General features: G+C 51.2%; 9 protein-coding genes across 9 annotated transcripts; 7 read left to right on the plus strand and 2 right to left on the minus strand.

The window, feature by feature from the left end:
- Positions 1–426: 426 nt before the first annotated feature.
- On the plus strand, positions 427–2475 carry PV10_00934 (uncharacterized protein). Its single transcript, XM_016365077.1, has 4 exons — positions 427–697; positions 762–1516; positions 1569–1945; positions 2024–2475. Exons 1-4 carry the CDS (start codon positions 630–632, stop codon positions 2069–2071), a joined length of 1248 nt encoding a protein of 415 aa, XP_016228726.1. The 5' UTR covers positions 427–629; the 3' UTR covers positions 2072–2475.
- A 1484-nt stretch (positions 2476–3959) lies between these two features.
- Positions 3960–5925, plus strand: PV10_00935 (uncharacterized protein). The gene is made up of 3 exons (XM_016365078.1): positions 3960–4598; positions 4658–5385; positions 5442–5925. Exons 1-3 carry the CDS (start codon positions 4215–4217, stop codon positions 5638–5640), a joined length of 1311 nt encoding a protein of 436 aa, XP_016228727.1. The 5' UTR covers positions 3960–4214; the 3' UTR covers positions 5641–5925.
- Positions 5926–6100: 175 nt separating this feature from the next.
- On the plus strand, positions 6101–8648 carry PV10_00936 (uncharacterized protein). Its single transcript, XM_016365079.1, has 5 exons — positions 6101–6567; positions 6728–6809; positions 6864–6992; positions 7075–7402; positions 7497–8648. The coding sequence occupies exons 1-5, from the start codon at positions 6278–6280 to the stop codon at positions 7940–7942; spliced, it is 1275 nt and encodes a 424-aa protein (XP_016228728.1). The 5' UTR covers positions 6101–6277; the 3' UTR covers positions 7943–8648.
- A 13-nt stretch (positions 8649–8661) lies between these two features.
- PV10_00937 (uncharacterized protein) lies at positions 8662–11040 on the minus strand. The gene has a single exon (XM_016365080.1). It carries the CDS (start codon positions 10789–10791, stop codon positions 8896–8898), a length of 1896 nt encoding a protein of 631 aa, XP_016228729.1. The 5' UTR covers positions 10792–11040; the 3' UTR covers positions 8662–8895.
- Positions 11041–11450: 410 nt separating this feature from the next.
- On the plus strand, positions 11451–12776 carry PV10_00938 (uncharacterized protein; the record flags this gene model as incomplete). Its single annotated transcript, XM_016365081.1, has 1 exon — positions 11451–12776. The coding sequence occupies exon 1, from the start codon at positions 11463–11465 to the stop codon at positions 12774–12776; it is 1314 nt and encodes a 437-aa protein (XP_016228730.1). The 5' UTR covers positions 11451–11462.
- A 307-nt stretch (positions 12777–13083) lies between these two features.
- On the plus strand, positions 13084–14197 carry PV10_00939 (uncharacterized protein). Its single transcript, XM_016365082.1, has 2 exons — positions 13084–13586; positions 13668–14197. The coding sequence occupies exons 1-2, from the start codon at positions 13317–13319 to the stop codon at positions 14040–14042; spliced, it is 645 nt and encodes a 214-aa protein (XP_016228731.1). The 5' UTR covers positions 13084–13316; the 3' UTR covers positions 14043–14197.
- A 432-nt stretch (positions 14198–14629) lies between these two features.
- Positions 14630–15862, plus strand: PV10_00940 (uncharacterized protein; the record flags this gene model as incomplete). Its single annotated transcript, XM_016365083.1, has 3 exons — positions 14630–14743; positions 14791–15351; positions 15424–15862. The coding sequence occupies 3 exons, from the start codon at positions 14630–14632 to the stop codon at positions 15856–15858; spliced, it is 1110 nt and encodes a 369-aa protein (XP_016228732.1). The 3' UTR covers positions 15859–15862.
- PV10_00941 (uncharacterized protein) lies at positions 15320–17998 on the minus strand (the record flags this gene model as incomplete). The annotated part of the gene is made up of 3 exons (XM_016365084.1): positions 15320–16156; positions 16216–16978; positions 17034–17998. 3 exons carry the CDS (start codon positions 17996–17998, stop codon positions 15899–15901), a joined length of 1986 nt encoding a protein of 661 aa, XP_016228733.1. The 3' UTR covers positions 15320–15898.
- A 759-nt stretch (positions 17999–18757) lies between these two features.
- On the plus strand, positions 18758–19904 carry PV10_00942 (uncharacterized protein; the record flags this gene model as incomplete). Its single annotated transcript, XM_016365085.1, has 4 exons — positions 18758–18936; positions 18997–19383; positions 19438–19758; positions 19820–19904. The coding sequence occupies 4 exons, from the start codon at positions 18758–18760 to the stop codon at positions 19902–19904; spliced, it is 972 nt and encodes a 323-aa protein (XP_016228734.1).
- Between the last annotated feature and the right edge of the window lie 2908 nt (positions 19905–22812).

A 22812-nucleotide genomic window follows, 5' to 3' on the forward strand; every position in this document is an offset into this window, starting at 1 on the left:
TGGAGAAGCGACCAACTCGCTCTCTGGAAGTTCGGTGTTTGACCCCCACCCACGGCGTATGTCCTAGTATCTCAGACCACGTGCTCGGTGATGAATATAAGTCGCATGAGTGAAACCACTGTACCAACTGTATATCACACATTTAGGATTATATACTCAATTTCACATTAACCGTATCATCAGCGTCAACCAAGAGTTTTCCGAAGACAATATATTAAATTTTATAATAGGATTCAGAGATTTGGGGTGGGGTATCGTACGGCAAACAGTAGTACTGGATGTTCCTCTTCCACCGGAGGAGCCGTGAAGCGCCAACAACTAGACTACTTTTAGCGGTTGACGGTTGGTCAGGCAAGAGCGTCCTGGCGTCCCTTCCTCAGTGGCGGAAACCCCATGATTTCCCGCCTCCAGAAAATACCGAGGCATCTTTTCCAATTGAGGCACTGCGCAAGCTTCATAATAAATGACTTGAAGATCCTCCGGTTTGTCTCGTTAGAACAATTCTCAACGTCTTCACCATTCATCTCACTACTTCCTTTTCCTTTCTTCCATTTTCTCAATCTATCCTCTTGTCTCATTACACCCTATAGTCTCCTCGACCTTGACCGCTACATTCACACATACTCAAGATGGCAACCCAAAGACTAGGATCCATCATCTCCCACCTCTCCCCCTCCAAGACTGGTGTTGCAGCCATGTAAGTCCATTCGGGCCGAACGATTTCCCGGGTTCTTCGTCAACTCTCACTGACAAGCTCACAGCACCCAGAAGAACCCCGATGACATTGTCATTACCCTGGCCATCCGCACCCCACTCACCAAGGGAAAGAAGGGAGGTTTCAAAGACACCGGCCTGGATTACATTGTCTATGCCCTCCTGAAGCAAGTCCTCGAAAAGAGCAAGATTGACCCTTCCCTGGTCGAGGATATCTGCCTCGGAAATGTCTCCGACGCAAGAGCTGCCTACAAAGTCCGAGCCGCCATGTTGGCCGCTGGATTCCCCCACACTGCCGCCGCCAGCAGCGTCAACCGATTCTGCTCCTCCGGTCTGAAGGCCGTCCAAGACATTGCCAACCAGATCTCTAACGGTAGCATCGACATTGGTGTCGCCCTTGGTGGTGAGAGCATGTCCATGAGCCGTGATGTACTGGAACCTTTTGCCCCCGAGATCCTTGCCAACCAAGAGGCCGCCGATTGCCTGCAACCCATGATCCAGACCTCGGAGAACGTTGGCAACGACTTCAACATCTCCAGAAGAATGCAAGATGAATATGCCAACGAGAGTTTCCGACGCGCCGAGGTCGCTCAAAAGGCTGGATGGTTCGACGACGAAATTGTCCCCATCACCACAAAGGTCAAGGACCCTAAGACCGGTGAAGAGAAGCTCGTCACCCTCACCAAGGACGAGGGTCCACGATATGGCACCACCGTCGAATCTCTCGGCAAGATCCGACCTGCCATGCCCCAATTCGGTGACAAGACCACCGGTGGCAATGCCAGTCAAGTGACTGACGGAGGTATGTTTAGTTTCCCGGGAGATTCGTTTGCCACTTACTAACGTGTTCCTAGCCGCTGGTATCCTCCTGATGAAGCGATCCAAGGCCATTGAACTCGGCCAGCCCATCTTGGCCAAATTTGTCGGCGCCACCGTTGCTGGTGTGCCCCCAAGGATCATGGGCATTGGCCCATCCGCCGCCATCCCCAAGCTCCTCCAGAAATTCCAACTCACCAAGGAAGACATTGACATCTTCGAGATCAACGAGGCCTTTGCCTCCATGGCCGTCTACTGCGTGAACGTCTTGGGTCTCGACCACGCCAAGGTCAACCCTCGTGGTGGTGCCATCGCTCTCGGCCACCCTCTCGGTGCCACTGGTGCCCGACAGATTTGCACAATTCTGAGTGAGGCTCGGAGGACCAAGTCTAAGATTTTGGTTACCTCCATGTGTGTAAGTGGCTTCCCCCGGATATTTATCTCTCCCTAAGGAGCTCTGAGGTTCATCGATACTGACATGAATGTTTTCTAGATCGGTACTGGTCAAGGTATGGCTGGCCTGTTTGTCAATGAGCAGTAGTTTGGGTTAGCTGGCTTGACTTGTTGCGCTGGTGGGTCGCGACGATCCGGCGCGACGAGAATTTGTTTCAAAAAGCATCTATCTACTAGGTAGTCTGTCACGATTCACGAAATCGTTGTGCATATTGTGTTGAGTTGGGTCCTTGGGCTCCACGTGTCCACTAGCATGTTGTAGACATGTGGAATTACATGATATTTATTCTTGCATATCAGATCCAAGGAATCAATCTCTGATTCCAAATCTCACAACCTTTTAGATCTACAGTGCGTGCACGTGTTGTGTACACGTAGGTAGACTCAAGATCGCAGGTCAAGGAGACCTTCCGCAGAACTACTTAAACCCTAGCCACATCATTTACAGCCAGTGGGCATGTAGATCTGACGAGTGGAATGTCCAAAGTCGTCCTCTTCAAGATGTCAAATCTCAAATAGGTCTAGATTCTTAGGAGTTGAGCCGAATGTAATGCTTCTTTTCCAAGTTGTGCGAATCTGGAAATTTAGTTAGTGATCAAAAAGGCCAAAAATAGCAGGAGTTTGACCATAATACCTGCCTCAATAGCCGGAGAGTTTGCAGGAAAGGAAAATCCCTCTTGTCGTTGCACACCAATAGCCTGCACTTGCTCATTCATGTTGATTGGAAAGAAGGGGAAGTGGATTTCAGGCGAGGGAAATTGCTTCTCCAATGTACGTGCGAAGGTCATGAAGTCGTTCTGGGTCTGTTCTGACCGCGTATGGCAAAATATTCCAATGGTCTTAAAAATCCGGACGCGCGCGGAGATTCCTGAGATGTTTGTGAGATTGTGATACTGACGCCGTTCCACCGGAAGAGGAGGTTGAAGACTTGTCTGCTTTTCTGACAAGGATATCATCGCTCCATCTCGCGGAAGACACAGTGTATTCCATTCAACTTTGGGAGTGATGCTTGGGAATAGACTTCTGACAAAGACACCCTGAGTATTTTAGTTTTTGGTGACGATTGGGCAGTAGATGCAAATCCTGTTGACTTACATCAGACACTCCTTGAATATCAGCATGCTCAACCGCAAGGTGCCGTAAATTGATATGCTGAAACTACGCTGACTGTGGTCCAGTGGTAGATTGGAGACTTTGATTGATGGGAAGTATATCGGTGACGGCAAAATGATCACGACATATAACCATTCCATCTTCAAGCCTGATGACCTTTTCCTGATCATATTTGCTGGCCCTTGGGTTCAGGAGGTAGAACTTTCCAACGAATTCGCCATACTTCAGACGGAGGGAGAAGCCAGGTCTCGGGTATCGAACGCTTGTCAAGTGTGGCTGGGAGGACGAACCATATACCTCGGAGACTATTTCCATTCACCAGGCAGTGGTGATCATGTCTCCAGGTAGAAAGCAGTCCACAGTCCATCCAAAAATTATCAGGGGTCCTTATACTAGGAGGTCAGGTGTGAAGAAGGCGGACAGCCAAGTGCCTGTCCAACAGTAGAGGCTAGGAATAATTGTCGTGTATGTTCTGTGACGCTTTGGAAAAAGTTGACATGGCCTTTGGTGTAGAGAGCGATTTGAAGACATTGTGATATGGACACTTCCCTTATGCTGTATTCATTGATTGCTCTTTCTGAACAAGCGTCAGGCTGGACGAGCAAGGGTGAATACGGAGTAGTTGTGAGTGGTTGTGAGTGGCTGTGAGTGGTTGTGAATGGTCTATAAAAGCGGCATGGGCGGGGGTGGCCTAGGCAGCTACGACCTCCACCTAAGCCGTCTGGCACTCTGGTAGTCTTCCTGCCACAAGAAAGATGAAAGATGCACCCGCCCCACCTTCCTTATTCTCCACGTCTATCAAACCAAATCAACCAGTCGCATCGCCCGCAGGAATTTTTCCACAAGATGGCATTCATTTACTCCATGAATGTGATTTAATTTCTACAACTCTGCACTTCCAACACCAGGCGTATTTTACCTTGGGCGACCCTCTACCTGAATATCTGAGCTCTCACCCACTTCTTTCTCATCAGTTCCTACAAGCCGCTTCCTTCCCTGCACCTCTGTGCCGTCTTGCCAGCCTCTCTCAAACATCCCCGCACGAGACACCGCGACTCTCGCTCTGTCCAACTTGATATTATTACATCCACCACCATCGCAGCCCATTCTACGTAATCATGTCTGCCGAGGAGGTTGTGTCCGAGGCACTCCAGACCCCGGTCGACCAGAATGCTCAATCTGCTGAAGACGCCCAGAAGTTACTCGCCGAACTCCAGAATGAGACTCCTGCAAGCAACGGCGCTGAACCGGAGTCTGCAGTGACAACGGAAGCCAAAGAGCAACCAGAAGAGACTGTTCAAGCCGAAACCAAGTCAGACAACCGCAATGGCCATTCAGAGCGTCGACACGATGACCGAGAACGACGTAACAACCGCGGAGACTTCAAAGGCCGGGGACGTGGTCGAGGTGATCGCAGCGGTGGTAAAAGCTATCGCGAAAACATCAAGTCCGATGTCACTACCCAGGCGGAGAGTTCAGATCCTGTTGCCATCCGCAAGCAGGTAATTATTGTGCCCATGCAATCGTAGAGATACCATCCACTGACAACCAAAACCTCCAGGTCCACTTTTACTTCTCAGACTCAAACCTTCCCACCGACAACTTCCTCTGGAACGCAACAGGTGGCCCTGCCAACAAACCAGTGGAAATCAAAACCCTCCACGACTTCAAGCGCATGCGCCATTTTCAACCCTTCTCCGCCATCGTCGATGCTTTGCGAGAGTCGACCTTCCTCGAACTCACCGATGACGATACCAAGGTTCGACGGAAGACCCCATACGAAGCCAAAACGGAAGAAGGCCCGGTTCAGGCTCGAAGCATCTATGCCAAAGGTTTTGGTGACGAAGGCCCCAATTCCCAGTTCGACATCGAAGCTTTCTTTGCTAAATTCGGACCTACCAATGCTGTTCGTTTACGTCGTTCCGACCAGAAGCTCTTCAAAGGCAGCGTTTTTGTCGAATTTGAGACCGAAGAAGTCGCCAAATCCTTCCTCGCTCTTGACCCCAAGCCCACATACCAAGGAAAGGAATTGCAGATCATGAGCAAGAAAGAGTATTGTGACAAGAAAGTGGAAGACATCAATGCTGGCAGACTCAGACCCAGCGGAGGCAGGTTCGAGAAGAGCAGAGGCGATTACAAGGGAGGTAACAAGCGCAAGCATGATGATGGGGATAGCCGTGACTGGAGAACTCGCCGGGACGAAGACCGCAAGCGGGATTTCAAAGGAGGTAGAGGTCGCAACAATGGTCACGGCGGTGGTCGATCCCGTGGCACCGATGTGGATGACCGGTAAGTTGTCTATTGGTTTAGATGACGTGCGATGTGACAACTAACAAACCCATTAGGGGCATTCCTACTGTCAAGGGCTCCTTGCCAAAAGACAGTGGTAAGGAAGATGCCATTGCCAAGGCCAAAGCTGCGGTTCAGGCCGAATTGAAGAAAGAGTCCGATGAAAGCAAGAAGCGTCCTCGTGAGGACGATGGCGAGGCCGAGCGAGATGCCAAAAAGGTTGATACCAAGTCCGAGGTTGAGGCTACCTCATAGCCTGGTGGTCAAAGACTCGTCTAGCTCGCAAGGAAAATGTTGAAGGCCTTGGAGGCTATTTTTTCGACCACGTCGGATCATCACAGTGCCGGGTCAAGTTCGAACTTGTCCCAAGAATGTGTTCCGGAGAAGCCACACATGTTTTCAAGAGTCGCATAGCGATCCAAAAGGCGTATGAGGGGATTTAGGAATGCTAGAGTTCCGGTTTGGGTGGAAATATTGTGGCTCATGTGCTCTAGCAATAGGCATTAGATCCGGGTCATCAAATAAATGCGCTCTCTAATGTTTTATATCGTGTCTTTTCTGTCGCAAATGTGTAACGATGTTCAAGGTCTCGCCCTCGTCGCCACCATGGTCATATCACGTGACACGAGAAATGGTGCCAAGCCCCATGCAAGCCCCATCGATCTTCTACAGCGACTCTGCGAGGAACAAAACAGTCCAAACCAAACCAGTCCAACCAGTCCAAGCCATTTCAAACCAGATCTAACCCTCGACAAACCAACAATACATGAGTTGATACCTTGCCCAGGATGCCATAAATTACTCTTCCTTGAGGACGAGTATCTTTCCAAAAGCCAAGCGTCGAGTTTCATGCGAATGCAGTGCCACACAACCTCAACTCTCTGCAAACAGCATGAACGGTGCCGCCGGTGAGACGGCACCGAGCAAACATGCCGCTGGTCCTGCCGGTCCAGGGCCAGCAGGCTCAACAGGCCCATCGGGGCCCCCATCATCAGCAACATCAGCCGGCCCTCGGCGACCTACTGGGCAAATGCCCAACTTTGTCTCAGTCGCCAAAGCCTACATGTTTCAACAGGAGATCGATCAGTGCCTGACTATCACGGGTGTTAGTCCTGCTAGAGAGGATAACCTCCGATTAGCCGGTGTACAGTGGATTGAGAATGTGAGAAGGACGTTGAAATTGTGAGTTGGTACTTGTGACTGTGCTCAGTATCCATTCTCGCATGAATCCCGCGGGGGCGACGTTTCGATCATGTCTTTGTCTGCTAATAGTTATGGTGCTACCTTGGGGGTCATCTTTGACTGGCTGAAGCCTGACGCTGACATTCTTAATTCCAAATAGACCTGTCCGAACTTTCGATACCGCTGTTGTCTACTACCATAAATTCAGACTTCAGCACTCCGATAGCGAATATAAGTTGGTGGTAAGTTGTTTATCTCACTACCTCTTCACCTAGTCCTCACCTTGATTTCTCCAGGACGCGGCTGCTGCTGCTTTGTTCTCCGCCTGCAAGATTGAAGATACCCTCAAAAAGTCGCGCGACATACTCTGTGCGGCTCACAACATGAACGCAAATCGACATGATCAGCTCTCGCCAGATGATCAGGTACGTTTCCCAAACCTCAAAGTCTTGAACCTTCCAATTCAAACCCCTAATCTGAAGAGTCGTCCAATTGCTGACCTTTCAGATTTTCGAACCCCAATCTCGCATTATCCTCGGCCTGGAACGGTTGATGCTCGAAGCCTCGGGCTTTGATTTCCGCAACCGACATCCGCAACCATTTCTGATCAAACTTGCCAAATTCTACAATTACTCCAAAGCATCGCTTGTGGTGAAAACCGCATATGCCATATCTCTCGACCTCTACCGAACCTTTGCTCCGTTGAAACAACAAACTGCCACCCTAGCCTTTGCATGCCTGGAACTTGCCGGCCGACTTAGAAAAGAGGAGAATGAGGTGATATGGCAAGGACGAGATTATGCGGATTGGCAAGTGGAGCGAGGGATGGTCATGGGTATGTCAAGCTCCACCTTTCTATCGTTCCTCCACACTTTTCCTCTTCCTCCTGACCCTTGAATGCTCGATTAACTGACAAGTTCAACCCGTAGAAACAATGCTCGATCTCCTCGAACTTTACACACACCACCGGAACCAAACCGCCATCGGACCGGACTTTTCGGTCGACGCATTTCTCGAGACGCGGATCACCCTTAACAAGGAGTGTCAGGAGAAAAACTTACCGCGGTTCACTGCCTGGGTGGACGAAACGCACCTAGATCAATCGAATCCGAATTATCTTGCCGGCTCCGGACCAGGGGTCGGCCACCATTTGAGAGTTAATGGCTCCTCTAGCAATGGACAACATCCAAGAGGTGGTGGTGCCGGCAGGACCATCAGCCCCCGCGACGCCACGGGTAAGGAAGGTGGTAGTTCCAACAACATAGCTCGCACCAAGGTCGGCGAGAGGGGTAAGGAAGGCACCATAAGATTCATTCTTAACCCTGATAGGGAAATGGAGGAAAGGAGAATCGTTGAGACATACACGAGAGCTTGAGCTGCTGCCAAAATATCGGTTTGCACACACCGGTGCATTCTCATCCGAGTTTGAATGCTCGCATTCCATCTTCCGCTCCTGCGCCCCCTCCAACTGTCGCCCTCCGCCTGAATCGGTGCCATATCAGCGTCATTGGTCATTGTATGTGGATGTCTAAAGGTACACAAAGTACACATCCTACGTGCATATCTGGTCGCGAGTGGCATCAATTGCACCTACGGTTTCGGCACAGCGAGGTCGCCTTTTGCTTGCTTTATGTACATGATGAGACTGGGGTCGAACCACAGAACTCAGTCACGGATGATTGGCCTAAGTAAAGGGATGAGACATCGAGTATCCATCATGGAATATCGATGCGATCGCTCCTCTCAAAAATAGGAGACTTGAGCAAGGACAAAGTTTTCAAGACCCTGGCTCTTTAGCTATAATGATAGCCTAGGAATTGACCCAAGGCAGCTTCTTTGGGCTTCGGACATGAAGCCTATTTGATGACGACGGGATGACAGGACACTGGGAGAATGGGCATCATTTATGTACTTGCATGCATGTCTGTCTCTACGCATTGGGAACAAGAAAAGCACAAACGCAGTTTCTTGTTAATGTCACTTGTGAGACGTGAAAACAACCTGTGAATCCAGGAAAATAACGGAATTACTGAGTAGCATCTGTCGATCGGGTCATCTACCTGATGTATCCAAAGGACGGCAAACCTATATAAATTCCAAGTCCGTCTTGGAAGGATAGATGACCAGAACGGGGTTCGAGACCACTTCAATCCTTGACTGACTAACTTATCAAGCCATCGTCTTGGACCTCGGATGGAGTGCAAGGAGGGGAATTTTAGAAGGGTGACGAACACTTCCTCTGCCCCCTCCTCCTCCTCGACGTAGGAGCTCACGACCACCAACAATATCAACATCAACATCTTGAACGATTTGATCAACTGTTTCGTTCTACAAAGTAGCCAACATGGTCGTCAACTCGCCCTTGCTATACTTGACGACCTTACCCTTCCCTTTATCAACCTCGTGATACCTGTCCCAGAACCGAGTGTACAGCGGGTCGATTGTAGCCTGAATCTCACGACTCACACTACTGCGCACCTCTTTCTCCATATGTAGACTCTTGTGTCGTACCACGAGTTCGTCAAACGATGTGTTGAACAATTTGAACTTCTCCTTGATTTTGTCTTTATCCTTGGATCCCAGTGATTTTATGATTTGTGTCGAGTCGATGGCCGATCCGGATGTCGGTCGACCGGCTCCAGATGTGTGGATCGTGTCGAGGAGGTGGGATGAGGGTTCTCGCCATGCGAGGAGGTAGAGTGAGGAGGCTGTCTTGCGGTATCCGTCGAGTTTCTGGGAGTGCGGGTTGATACCAAGATATCGTGCTAGGTCGGGTGAGGAGTTGATTGATCGTGTGATGACGGCGATGGTGTTGAGGAGGAAGATTCCTTGCAGGGGCTTAGTGCGATGCAGGATCTGGGATCGGGCGTTGAGGGTGGAGAAGAGTGTGTCGACAATGTCGAGGAGGTAGTGGGAGAGAAGGGTGGGGTTTTCGGTTGAGGGAGTAAGTTCGAGGTTGAGAGTTGAAGCAGAGGCAGGGCCAGCAACGGAACGCCAATTGCCGTCTCCTAGGGAGGAAAGAAGTGCTAGAAGAGGTCGATCGAAGGTGGCGAGGTTTTGTAGACGCGTAGCGGTTTGTGCTACGAGAGGGACTGTGTTGCCGTCGCTGGGTAGTGTTGCAATAGATTCGGCCTGTTTCTTGGTCTGGTTTAGTAGTTCATGTAGAGACGACCGTGCTGTCTCACGAAGTGGGCGTAATGCCTCGGCAAATTGAGGGCGAAGTTGTCCTGTCCGGGATTCGAGGCGATAGCCGACAGGGGTGATGAGATCGAGGATTTCGTATGCGAGAAAGCAGTCGGACAGTATACGTGATTTGATGACGCTGTTGAGTTCGGCCAGGGTGCGTGCAAATGTGCTGAGAGGTTTGGCGCATGTGAGGCTGAAGACTTGACCCGCATTGTCTCGAAAGATTCTCGAGGAGTTCTCTGCTTCGGCGAGAAACATGGCTTCAATAGCGTTGGCGTAAGCACCGATGCCGCTCGATCCTTCACGATAGATACCCGTGTCATTGGCTCTCCGCTTGGAGGTACTGATCGCGGCAGTGGACAGGTTCTGCAAACTAGATTGAAGATAGTCGCCGCGAACTTCGGCATATATTCGAGTGGCGGCATCGTCATCTCTTTGACCCTGTCTCGCGGAATGCGCGCCTGCAGAGGCTATAGCCATGGCCATCTGGCTGAGAGACTGGGTCTTGTCATCGGGAATTGTTGGGAAGGGAATCTGTTTGGTAATATAGTGTAGTGGTTCGATGGAATTGGCATCTTCCTGGATAAGCTGGCGATAGGTATCGTGGAGTTGATTAATCCCGGTGGACAAAAGATTGTGAAATTCAGAGATGGCCTGCTGGTTTGAACGTAGCCCAGAGGCATTGAGATCATTGAGAGCCTTGTCGACGCGCTTGAGTGCGCTGAGATATTGAGGTAAGCCGGCATTCTTGGGGCCTGCTCGAATGATGCCTTCCTCTCGGCCCCGGGCGTCAAGTGGTTGCTTCAACTTCTCGATGGCTTCATTGACTTTGGCGATGTTCCTGTTGGTGATTTGAAGTTGCTGTGTGTTGTTATAGATGGGACCAATGGCGTCTTTGACTATCTTCCCGCTGCTATCTAGTCGACTCAAGCTGGCAGTGATTCTCTTTGTAAGGTCTTTGGTCTTACCGAGAGATGCGAGTAGGACTTCGACCTCAGCGCTCTCTTCGGCAAAAGCTGCATTTCTTGGGCCAACCATGTTGAAGGAGAAGAGGGAAGGTGGCGTGTCCCTGACCAACCAGCTTATGGAGGCGACGTCTCTTAGCCAGGCGAATTTGATATCACGTGTGGATCATAGCCCTGGTCCGTTGTTAGACCTCAAGAAGGAACAGGTGGTAATAATGATGATGCAGGGATGTCTGGATGCATGCAAGATGTGGACGAGATTGATATCCAAATGGGGTATTGTATGCATGTGATATGTAGATGAGATGAGATTGAAATCAAGGATGCCTTGGAGGATGATGATGGTAGGACAGTCAACGAAGGGGGAGATGCACTCAGGTATGTATGGTCACGTGGTGTAGCTGGTCCTTGCGCGCTGGATCAAGCTTCTGATCGTCTAACCATAACAGGACTAGACCCAGGTACTGGAAATGGCGTCGTTTTAATCTTCGAGGAAGGTGGGAGGCGTGGCAGGTAGCGCCTACAGTTATAGGTCGACGCTCGAGGGGCCCCTCGGCCCCTCGGGCGGCCTGCTTACGCCTACAGAAAGTATTTTCTAGGGGCGACACCCCTAAACCAATCACAGCCAACATAATCCTGTGATTGCGACTTCCCCGGATCTTCATCGAATTCCCTATACAACCCTCCTCCCTTTGCAACGCAACCTATTTCCTTTTTCCCCCTGTCCCTCCCCCCTTATTCGCCATGCGAACCTCTAAAATCTCCCAAGACACCACTCGCATCTTCTCCGCCATCTCCCCAAACACACTGGGAACGTCACGTTCTACACGCAGTGCGAAGAGAATCGCATCATTTGCCTTGGGCTATAAGGGCGAGGTCGAGGTCAAGGAAGAGCCAGATGTCTCCAATATCACAAATGACCTATCCATATACACCAATACTCCAGACATTGAAGATGTCCTTCCCAAGTCTTCACCTGCCCGGGTCAACAGAAAGAGAAAACTGGGTGTCGAAGATCTAAACACTAGTACCACACTACTACCACCTGTTGCGGTAGACGTAACGCATATCAAGTCAGAAGTACACGAAGAGGACATAACCACAACTGCACTGTCCTCCAACGAGACCACGACAATTCAATACCCACCACTCAAATCCTCAACATCACCATCCCCTCCTCGCGCACGATCCAAAGCACGACCAAAGATCCCTGCCCGACGAGCCATATCCCCCACCACCGGGGAGACCAAAACCACACCTCCATCCAATTGGGCCGAGATATACTCTATCGTTCAAGCCATGCGCGAACGTAACCCTACCGCCCCAGTCGACACTATGGGCTGTGAAGACCTATACTGGCGAACCGCCCCAGAAAAGGTTAAACGATACCACACTCTGACGGCATTGATGCTGTCTTCACAAACAAAAGACACGGTCACCGCGGTGGCCATGCAGAGACTACATACTGAACTCGTTCCCTCGGACTCAGATCCAGACTCCGATCCCCAAACCCGACCATCCACCCTGACCATCGACAACATCATCGCCACACCCCCCACCCACTTGGACTCACTAATCTCAAAAGTCGGATTCCACAATAACAAAACCCGGTTCATCAAAGCCACGGCGTTGATACTTCGGGACAATTTCTCGTCCGATATCCCATCCACCATTTCTGAACTTACCTCCTTACCTGGTGTGGGACCTAAGATGGCATATCTATGCATGTCGGCCGCCTGGGGCATTGATCAAGGAATTGGAGTCGATGTGCACGTTCACCGTATCACTAATCTGTGGGGATGGCATAAGACGAAGAATCCGGAGGAAACTCGATTGATGCTTCAGAGTTGGTTGCCCAAGGATAAATGGCATCATATTAATAAGATGTTGGTTGGTTTGGGGCAGACGGTGTGTTTGCCGGTGGGCAGGAGGTGTGGAGAGTGTGATTTGGCGGGAACGGGGTTATGCAAGGCTGAGGTCAAGGGGTGGAAACCCAAGACTGAGAAGCCTTCGCCGGGTAAGGGGAGGGTTAAGCTCGAAGTCAAGCTCGAGACTTGATTTTGACGAGACGAGACGAGGTGGTCATCAGTCATCACTATTGTACGATAACGTAGCATGTATGTTGTGTGTTGTGTGTAATACCAGAGGCATCATCATTCTTCTGTCGACATGTGTACATATAGAGAGATAGCTATATATATATATATTATATGCCCCGAACTGTGCTTCATCCATTACCATTTTCGTTTGGGAAAGGGAGCGAGGCCGCTTTAATCTAGCACGTGACGGAGCATCCTCTTTAAGCACTACTTAGATCATGTCCGAAAACTCGGCCTTGCCCTATCCCTCATCCCTCTTCCAAGTACTCTATCATTAGCTCGCTTGATGATTTGACCCTATGCTTGTCATACACGCAGTCTCGTGAGTCGTGCCAGACACAAAAGTGCAAAGACGTGCTTCGAGGCCGGTACAGGTGGGGTGGTTACTCCACAAACCCTTGTCCTCGATCATATTCAATACACTTTCCCAATCTTGGTCCTCTCACGTCTCGTCTTGTGGTATTATACTCGGCTTGTCTCATCGCACCCAACATCCACCATGACTTTGCAAACGACCGCCAACGACAGAAGCTACTTCAATGGGAGCTTCACCGCGCCGGGTCTACCTGTCTTTAGACGGACCGTCACTGGTCATCATGAGGATGGGCTCGGGCACTTTCTAGTTTCCGACTTGGGTGACCATCGCGTCGTCAGAAAATCCGCGGACTCCTCTTACGAGGCCGCACAGACAGTCATGTATGGGACCTTCGAGATGCCTGTCAATATCAATGGAGTCGACGACCTTGATGCTATACGCGAGGGGTATAAAGTAAGTGGAAGTGGCACCGACGGTGGACTGACGACCCGGTGGAACCTAGAGATGATGTTCCTCTTCTCACATCATTCGTAGGCTGGCCACCACTTGTCCAACGGAACATTCGCCACCATGCTCGACTTCAGCCCCGGTGCCGAAACCCCATTCCATCGCGGCGAGTCGATTGACTACAACGTCGTCATCGAAGGCGAGTTCGAGCTAGTCCTCGATTCGGGTGAAGTGACGCGGATGAAGCGTGGCGACGTCAACGTGCAACGAGCCACAATGCACAAATGGGTCAACGTCTCGGGTGGCGGCAAGGAGCCCGGCCGTCTGTTTAATGTTCTAGTGGACGTCAAACCGCTCGTCGTAAATGGCAACGTGGTCCAAGGAGCCTCAGAGGGGTATCCAGGCCGTTATGGGGTCGGTGTCGAGCGAGTTACGGACAGCAACGCAGCATCAAAGATGTAGATCGGTTCAAGAGCGGTTCAGCAACGGCTAGTGGCAACGCAAGACAAGCAAACCAATGTTCTGATCATTGAAGTATCGATCATTTTATTGTGTCGGATTCGTGCTAAGCTAGGATCTCCAAGTGGTTCTCAACGTCTTACTCAAGGCAAACTTCCATCGAATGTAGATGTAGGGGACTAATACCAAGTGTCTTTTGAAGTGTACTGCACCCTCGAAGGGTGCTGCAGCAATAGGCAGCCGCCACAGACGAGTACACAGACCTTCGTACACGAGGTTGAACATCATGTCCTTCACGGTGCCGGACTAAGGGTAAGGGTGAGGCAACAGGCAGCAGCAGGACTGGCAGAGGTTCTCAGGAGCCCGTGGGTTTCGAAGATTCTGTAAAAGAGCGTACCTCCTGTCAAGGACGACTACCTCGATGCCGAGAACGCGACGATAAGTATGATGAGTGCCGGGCGGCGCAATAATTCATCCGGCGGCATATAACAACACTCATTTTGCTCCGACTTCTCGGAGGAGTTGGACTTTCAGTCCCTTTGGTAGTAGTAGCGCTGAGCCAAGAGTGGATCCTTTGATATAAGCTGATCATGAGAATGCAGGGCGAGGGATTGCAATACCAGCAGCTGTTGGCAGAGACATCACACCAAGCCAAAACCAAAATGAGCAAAATAATCGCCGTCGTCGGCGCCACTGGCACTCAGGTACGTCGACAATTTTGACCTCCTCACTGGGCTGACAGATTTTCAAGGGCGGCTCCGTCGCTGCGAGATTCTCCAAGATCCCGGGTTGGCGAACACGCGCCATCACACGAAGTCCGGACTCGGACGCAGCTCGAAAACTCGCATCTCAGGGGATCGAGGTTGTCCAAGCAGACCTGGACGATGTCGAGTCTCTGAAATCGGCCTTTTCAGGGGCCAGTGCCATCTTCGGGGTGACGGATTTCTGGCAATTCGTCCAGAAAGAATCTACACAGAAACTCGCCCAAGCCAAAGGCATCTCCTGGAACGAGGCCTGTTACCTACAGGAGGTCCAGCAGGGCAAGAACATCATCGATGCCGCCGCCCACGTCGTTCAACACGGTACACTGGAGCGAATGGTCTTGAGCACCCTCAGCGACGCCAGACGGGCCAGTGGGGCCAAGTACACATGGGTGTACCATTTTGACAGCAAAGCGCACTTTGCAAACTATCTGAAAGATCGCGCGCTCCATGATGCCACTTATCAGGCACTTTCCGACAATACAAGTTACGTCCAAATCGGCAACTATCTGGACAACTGGAAAAAGAACCCAATTCTGGCCCCCCGAAAGGTGAGTTCTACCTGAGTGAACATCACTCTCATGCCATTCTCCTAGGATTGGTTGACGGCTCACACATATCAGGGTGATGATGGCGTCGTGGTGTTCCGGTCCATATCTCCGGATGCCTCAGAGGGTGAAGGTCTGCACCGGACACCATTTGTCCACCCACCCACGGACACCGGTCTTTTCGTCGAGGCTCTGGTATTGAAGGCGGCACCACAGACGACATTACTTGGGGCGTGCGCATTGATGTCCCTGTCCGAGTACGTGAAGCTGTGGGGAGACATTAATGGCGTCAAGACCAAGATTCAGATCTTGACCGCTGACGAGGTCGATCTCACGTGGCCGGGAGGGTTCGGACTGGAAGTAGGGCAAACGGCCTGCTATGTGCGAGAGTTTGGCTGGGATGGCGGAGAGGGAGCCATTCTACCAGAACAAGCAGGAGTCAATGTGAGCGAACTGACAGACGTCAAATCCTACATTGAAACGACAGATTGGAGTTCCATTCTTGGTTGAGCAAGGGCTTTGCCGTGACAAGTCGAGTGTCCCGAGCTTCTCAGGTCCAAAATCCATCATCCTGCGTCCATTGGAAGTTATTGTAGAGCAGATCTAACGAGGACCCATCCATAAAGTCGAGAATCTCCTTGTCCACAGGTTCAGACATCTCGAACAGGGACTGCTCCACCGCTTCCACTCCCCCGTCTTGTGACATGCTAGGCCTAGTGGGCGGGGGGTGGTTCAGGGCCCCCACGCTGCTGGATTCCTGCTGGTCGCGACTGGTGGGCCACACGCAGTCGTAGACGATGCCCATCACCTGTACTGCCATTAGTTGATTTCAGGTTTGCCATGACAGCGACAGAGATCAGTCCTTACTCCACGGCTGCGGGTGCGCACGTTCAAGCTATCGTACGACCCATCTGAATTCTTGAAACAATCATCTTTATGCCATAGCTCGGTCAAACGCTGGGCCACTTGAGCATTGACATCTCCCGTGTGCAAGCTACGACGCTTGAGTATCCGTATGGCTGCGAAGTAAGCCCTCTCACCTGCAGCAAAGTCGACAGTTGACTTGAACTGAGGACTGTGTGAGATTCGCAGAATGATTGCAGCGGCCAATGCGATGTGGCGGAAATAAGACTCGGATGAGTATAAAGCCCAGTCGGTCGCTTGATCGAGAGTGGTCGCTTGCTCCGCCCACTGACAAGCCAGGTGGAAAAGGCCGACAAGACCGGCATAGTGCAGGGCAGGATCAGTGCCGAGGAAGTGGTATGAGTTGATGTACACACGAGACATGGTGGTAATCATCGAGTTAGGGTACATGGCTGGACCGGTGGAGACTTTATCGATATTTTCCGAGGCTTTGGCCGCTATGTCGTCCCGCGCCTTTTGGCTGATGTCGAGAATCTGCTCATCGAAAAGTTTGATCAAGCTCCAGAGCATCCCTCCCCGACATGGCTCGGTGCCTACAGCCAAAGTGGCCTCAGACAAGGCAATCGTGGCGCGTGTACAAAGCGTTTCGAACTTCTGCATCCAGCGGATGCTTGGAGAAGTCAACTGGGCCATGTCCTCTGTCCAGCTTGCATAGTCGAGAGCGTTGGCAAAGAAATGGGGGGGCGTACCGCTAGTCCAGCTCGTGCTATCTACCGTCAGCACGGTCAGCTACAAAGAGCCACCGAGAGCCAGAAACTCACCAGTGGCAGACGAATTCGACATATGCCCACACTCGGGCCAGAGACGCCTCACGCGTGGCACTTCGATAGGGCACTGGGCAGCCATAAGCTTGACTTTGCGGAAACAAGTGCAGACCATGCTGGAGGGCCATCTGCATGGCGATGCCGGAATACAACAATGACGGGTCATCGTGCACCGTCTTCATCGGCAAAGGCCACACGCACAACATTACCAACCCACAAATCGTGGGGAAATAGGACTGAAATTGTGAGAGTTGCAGCAGTGCCATTTGAGTTACACCAGGCGCCAGACGATGAAGGATAGTGGGATCGAGATCGTAACGCCTCGAGCCGGTGATGACGACACACCAGAAGACAAACGGAGACAACAGATAGACGGTATCGGGATCCCACGAGGGATCCAGAATGGGAAGTGTGCGGTGGTAGTGCCTGAAGAAGAGAGTGAAACAGTCATTGATCTTGAAAGCCTCCACATAGATGCCGTCAAGTGCTCGGGTCGCTGTCGTGGTCGACGACGATTGATGCGTCGAGCGTGCCTCGTGCGCCGCCCGGGATGAGCCTGGTGTTGAGCCGACTGTCAGGTCGAGAGATTCTTCTCTTTGCGCAGTGCCGACGTGTGCGACCGTGTCCTGCACAGCCTGCATTCCCATTTGCAAGCCTGATGCCGAAGACTTTTCACTGGCGTGCTCGGACATTGTTGGTGGACGCACTTGGTGGCGGAGCAAGTCGATTTCTCGTTGGAGATCGGCTTTGCTTCGTGCCTTTTTTCGCTCAAAGTTGGTAGAGAAATAGCAGGAGATGTCATTCAGTGCACATCTTGAGCAACTCTTGGAGCCCGATGTCAAGGCATCACAACGTAACTTTTGTTGTCTACACGGAGTGCATGCCCTAATCTTTTTGGAGGCTCGATGGATCGCATGTCGCTCTTCGACCTGACTGCTCGTTGATGGGGACCGCATCTCCATGCTACAGGTAATTGCCTACCGGTTGCATTCGTGATTATATTCTGATTGATTGATCAGTGATGTCAATGCCATGGTGGCGGACTTGCAATCAGGTTGTCCATTCAACATAACCTACTTTGCGCGGGTGGAAATGACCTTTGGCCAGTTCGGCAGCTCAAGCTCCACAGACCCAGCGATTCAACCAGGCTCACCGATGTTCGAAGCTAGAGGACTACTCGTTTGCAACGAGTACCGTAGTCGCACCAAAGGTATCGATCAGGCTTGTCCGTCCATGAAGCGCAACGCAACTCAACCACTCGAAAAATGCTCCGAAAATTCGGCCTTCTTTGTCTTTGGACTTTGATCAAGCGCCTTGGCAGCTTCGATCGGATGGTCCAAGTTTTCCAGGGCATTTCCAGGGCATTTACAGGGATGTTCTCGTTGCCTCGGCCATATCCAGGTTGCTTAGGCCAGCATCTTGCCGGTCCTACCCCATGGAAGGTAGGCCAGCCAGAACCTAGAAGATCCCAGTCTGGGTTGTCCCTTTGGCGATCAAGATTCCTATCTATGATGGCGTATATTCGAGCCACTCAAGTCCCGAGTGGCCAAATCACGGTCCGAAATTTCGCAGTGATGGCGGGGCTTGAGAGATCAGACCGTTAGACCCCTGCCTAAGCCCGGTCATGGTTGTTCAGTATATTATCACTTGCTCCTGTGCCTGACATCTTACCGGTACTGCTTGATCGATGAATCTCGGTGGTCGTCCTGCCGAACAGCAATATGTCTTCCCAAACTGTCACTGAAACTTCGGCCCAGTCGAAGGCCGGCCAAGCCACAAGCCAGTCCATCACCTTGTCTGGGGAGGACCTCCTATACCCTCAGGGGTTTACCTTCTTCCACAACCGGGTGGGACATTTTGAAGGCCAGGAAGAGCCGATTAAGAAGATCAGATATCCAAAGTATGGGATCTATCTCCCTCACACAAACATCACTCCCCGGCCGCTAATCTCAAGGATCAGATTCCGCAACTTCGAACATGAGCGGGCTTTCCGCAAGCTTCATCATGCTGCCGCACTACGCTGGCTCGGCTCTCAAGGCTATGGCAACGAAGGCGCTGGGGGTCATATGACTGTCCGTGATCCCGAGCTCCTCGATCATTTCTGGATCAACCCGTTTGGCAAGAGTTTGAACCACATGACTCCGGATGATCTCGTCCTGGTTAATGACAAGGGTGTGGTGGTTGGTGGAAACATGCACTCTGTCAATCCGGCTGGCTTTTACATCCACTCTGCTGTCCACCAAGCCCGTCCGGACGTGCATGCTGTCGTCCACATGCACACCATCGCCGGCAAGGCCTTCTCGGCATTTGGGAAGGAGATTGAGATGTACAACCAGGACTGTTGCCAGTAGGTCCCAGATGTACCAGAGCAGACGATGCAGCGGTTCTGACACAACCACAGGTTTTTCGAACAACAGACAGTATTTCCGGCTTTTGACGGCTTCGTGCTCGCGGCGGATGAGGGAGTAGCCATTGCGAAGGCTCTTGGTCCCACCAACAAGGCCATTATCCTACAAAACCACGGTCTGCTCGTCGTGGGACGCTCTCCAGACGGTGCTGCATTCACCTTCGGGGCGCTGGAACGCTGCATCGAGGCTCAATTCAAGACTGAGGCCCTCGCTCAAGTCGCAGGTTTCGAGCCTATGCGGATTTCTCCTGAGATGGCCAGAGGGGTCCAGAAGTACTACGTGGACGAGTTCCAGTACATGACGTTTCAGCCTGCGTGAGTATTGACATTCATATGTACTTGCGTTGATGGATAGATTCTGATCCCCAATTTCCAGGTTCGAGGATGTAATTCGGGCTTCCAATGGCTTGTTGCCAATGCAAACAGGGGATGAGATCTGTCCGGCATGGAACGCTTCCTGAGTTCTGGCGATGGAAAGGAAGGCAGTAGGGGCCGAAAAACGAGAGTGAAAATCATAAAATATCTTCATAACGCCATTGAAACTTTTGTTGGTTGAACCCGTAGACCAGACACCTTATCCAGTGTGCGAGTGCTCCTATACATTATACTCTGACCGTGCCCGAAGGGTGCCATGTAACGCACTGCGTCTGGGTCTTCAGCATCTTCTTTGACAACTCTCTGATTTGACCAGGAAGCAGAAGTACGCTACACAAAAAGACACAGGTCAGTAGCTGCTAGCATGCAAGCATGCAAGGGGTTGAAAATCGGTCTATCAACCATCCACCAACATGTGGAGATCTTCCGACCTTCCGCTACAATCCCGTGAATGTACAAGCCGAATTCTCGCAAAAGATCCACCTTTTGCAGCCTTTTCCCTCGAATCAGCAATGTAGTTCACCTACTACTTGGCATCTGCGACGGATCGGACATGATCCACATCTTGAGCCCCAGATCTGCAACTTCAATGTGAAACATGGAGACGGGGACTCGCCTAGAATTGTGGACAAGCCCGGGGTCACTCTGCGGAGCTCTGTAGGGTTACAAGTATAAAGCAACCTTGTCGCAGTGGCATGGTCCATGATTGACGGTTCAAATCGCTATTCGGTCCCATATCACTCGCAAAATTCGAGAAGCTGATTTGAGAAAATTGTTTCCCAGATCAGGCTTTCATCTCTAAAGACACCCATCGCCATGGCTACGAACAAAACGGAAGACGTAGAGCACGATTTCTCCGAGAAAGTGGACAACAATCAATTGGAAGACGCGGGTGCCAGCGAGTTCACGCCAGCAGAGCAGAAGAAGATCATTCGTCGTGTCGATCGACGGCTCATCGTTACGACAGGCTTGATGTTCTGCTGCTGCCTCATGGATCGCAACAACTTGGGTGCCGCCGCCATTGCAGGCATGACGGTAGATCTCAAGCTGATACAATATCGATATGTAAGCTGCATCGGTCTCCATGTCCCGGGAGGCGTGACCGGAGGAGGAGCCAGAACTGAGACTTCAATTTCACAGTCAATCATTGCTCTTGTCTTCTTCGTCACCTACATTCTGGTGCAGCCAGTCGCAAATGTCCTTTGTCGTAGATTTGGTCCTCGACTCTTTCTGACCACGATAACTATATCCTGGGGCATCTGCATTGTGAGTGACCCTTACCCCGTCGATGTTTGATGCCGTCCTTTATCGACACACTGACTATCTAGATGTGTTTCGGTTTCCCCAACACCTGGGGACCACTTGTCGCCCTTCGCCTACTCTTGGGTGCTCTCGAAGGAGGATTTTTCCCTGGTACGATCAATCTCTGCCACTCCAGGTCAAGATGCTAAACAATCAATGTTGCAGCCTGTGTATATCTCATTTCAACATGGTACACACGTTACGAAGTCCAGACCCGCTTCGCTTTGTTCTACCTCCTCGGTTGCTTTGCCTCTGCGCTGTCAGGAATCCTTGCCTATGGTTTGATGCAGATGGTAGGTTTCCTGGCTCACCGCCCCTGTTGGCCTGGCAATCCTAACCGTGCTACAGGACGGCGTCGGAGGCTATGAGGGCTGGAGATGGATCTTCATTGTAAGCCAATCGCCTGTGGAAATCCTGGTCATGGATCATGATTCTGTCGCCCGGAAAAAACTCACAATGACATGATTATCTCGTAGATGGAGGGTCTTATCACCGTCATAATTGGAATCGGGGGATACCTTTTCCTTGTCGACTTCCCCGATCGGGCTGCAACTACTACCTGGGCCTTTCTCGATGACCGAGAATGCAAATTCATCCTGGACCGCATCAACGAAGACCGTAGCGATGCTGAGCTGGAGCCCTTCAACTTTAAGAAGTGGGCAGGTGCTGGACTGGACCCCAAAATCTGGGGCTTTGCTTTCCTCTTCTTCCTCAACGGCACCGTCGCCTACGCACTCGCCTTCTTCTTACCCATCATCCTCCGCAACAATATCGGATTTTCCCTGGCCGCTTCTCAATGCTTGGTAGCGCCTCCGTACGCGCTTGCTGCTATCTTGATGTATGCCACTGCCTGGGCGGGCGACCGATGGCACTTCCGTGGGCCCGTTATCCTTCTCAATGCCAGCATAGGTCTGGTCGGATTGCCGATTTTGGTGAGTTGCAACGAAGGAAACGTGCTCGAGCACCGCTGACCTTGAATGCTCAGGGTTTTGCGCAGAACAATGCGGCAAGATATTTCGGTATTGTCCTAGCGACTGGTGGGATCACCGCCAATTTCCCTGCCGTCATGGCCTATCAGGTACGCCGATGCAACAATCCCCGTCTCGAAGTCTCCTTGCTGACAATATCACCAAAATCTTAGGCCAACAATATTCGTGGTCAATGGAAGCGAGCCCTCAGCAGCGCTTCTCTCGTTGGATTGGGTAGCATTGGTGGGATAGCAGGCGCCCTGGTTTTCCGAAGCCAGGACGCACCGCATTATCGACCGGGAATCTGGGCAGTCATCGCCTGCAATATTTTGATCATTGCCATTGTGGTAATCATGACCATCCACTTCCGTATCTGCAACAAGAAAGTTGGTAGGGGCACTATGGTTATTGAGGGTCTACCGGGCTTCAAATACACCCTTTAGCTGGCGCAGGGTCAAGGCTTAGATCAGTACATTGATTGATCCGTGGACAGCGAGATCGGTAGTTCAAGCATAGGTCACTAGTGTACATGACACTTGATCAGCTAATATTTAGAGAAACAAAGGATTTGCGAACGAGGTGTAAAAAACCTCTGCCTATATCTCCGTCTTTAGGATTGGTATGGATAGACTCGTGTCCCGAGAAAGTATTATCTTGTTCCGAAAGTCCATTTACAAAGAGAATCGGACTATGTCACCGTTTGGCTTCGTCAACCATCGTGGTG

This window comes from Exophiala mesophila (genome assembly GCF_000836275.1).
Source record: "Exophiala mesophila strain CBS 40295 unplaced genomic scaffold supercont1.1, whole genome shotgun sequence".
Lineage (NCBI taxonomy): Eukaryota > Fungi > Ascomycota > Eurotiomycetes > Chaetothyriales > Herpotrichiellaceae > Exophiala > Exophiala mesophila.

Coding starts and splice junctions, on each gene's coding strand:
- PV10_00934 (XM_016365077.1), top strand. CDS start 630: ATGGCAACCCAAAGACTAGGATCCATCATCTCCCACCTCTCCCCCTCC. Junction 698..761: donor AAGACTGGTGTTGCAGCCAT/GTAAGTCCATTC, acceptor ACAAGCTCACAG/CACCCAGAAGAACCCCGATG. Junction 1,946..2,023: donor TTTTGGTTACCTCCATGTGT/GTAAGTGGCTTC, acceptor AATGTTTTCTAG/ATCGGTACTGGTCAAGGTAT.
- PV10_00935 (XM_016365078.1), top strand. CDS start 4,215: ATGTCTGCCGAGGAGGTTGTGTCCGAGGCACTCCAGACCCCGGTCGAC. Junction 4,599..4,657: donor CTGTTGCCATCCGCAAGCAG/GTAATTATTGTG, acceptor CAAAACCTCCAG/GTCCACTTTTACTTCTCAGA. Junction 5,386..5,441: donor GGCACCGATGTGGATGACCG/GTAAGTTGTCTA, acceptor CAAACCCATTAG/GGGCATTCCTACTGTCAAGG.
- PV10_00936 (XM_016365079.1), top strand. CDS start 6,278: ATGAACGGTGCCGCCGGTGAGACGGCACCGAGCAAACATGCCGCTGGT. Junction 6,568..6,727: donor GTGAGAAGGACGTTGAAATT/GTGAGTTGGTAC, acceptor AATTCCAAATAG/ACCTGTCCGAACTTTCGATA. Junction 6,810..6,863: donor ATAGCGAATATAAGTTGGTG/GTAAGTTGTTTA, acceptor TGATTTCTCCAG/GACGCGGCTGCTGCTGCTTT.
- PV10_00937 (XM_016365080.1), bottom strand. CDS start 10,791: ATGGTTGGCCCAAGAAATGCAGCTTTTGCCGAAGAGAGCGCTGAGGTC.
- PV10_00939 (XM_016365082.1), top strand. CDS start 13,317: ATGACTTTGCAAACGACCGCCAACGACAGAAGCTACTTCAATGGGAGC. Junction 13,587..13,667: donor CTATACGCGAGGGGTATAAA/GTAAGTGGAAGT, acceptor CATCATTCGTAG/GCTGGCCACCACTTGTCCAA.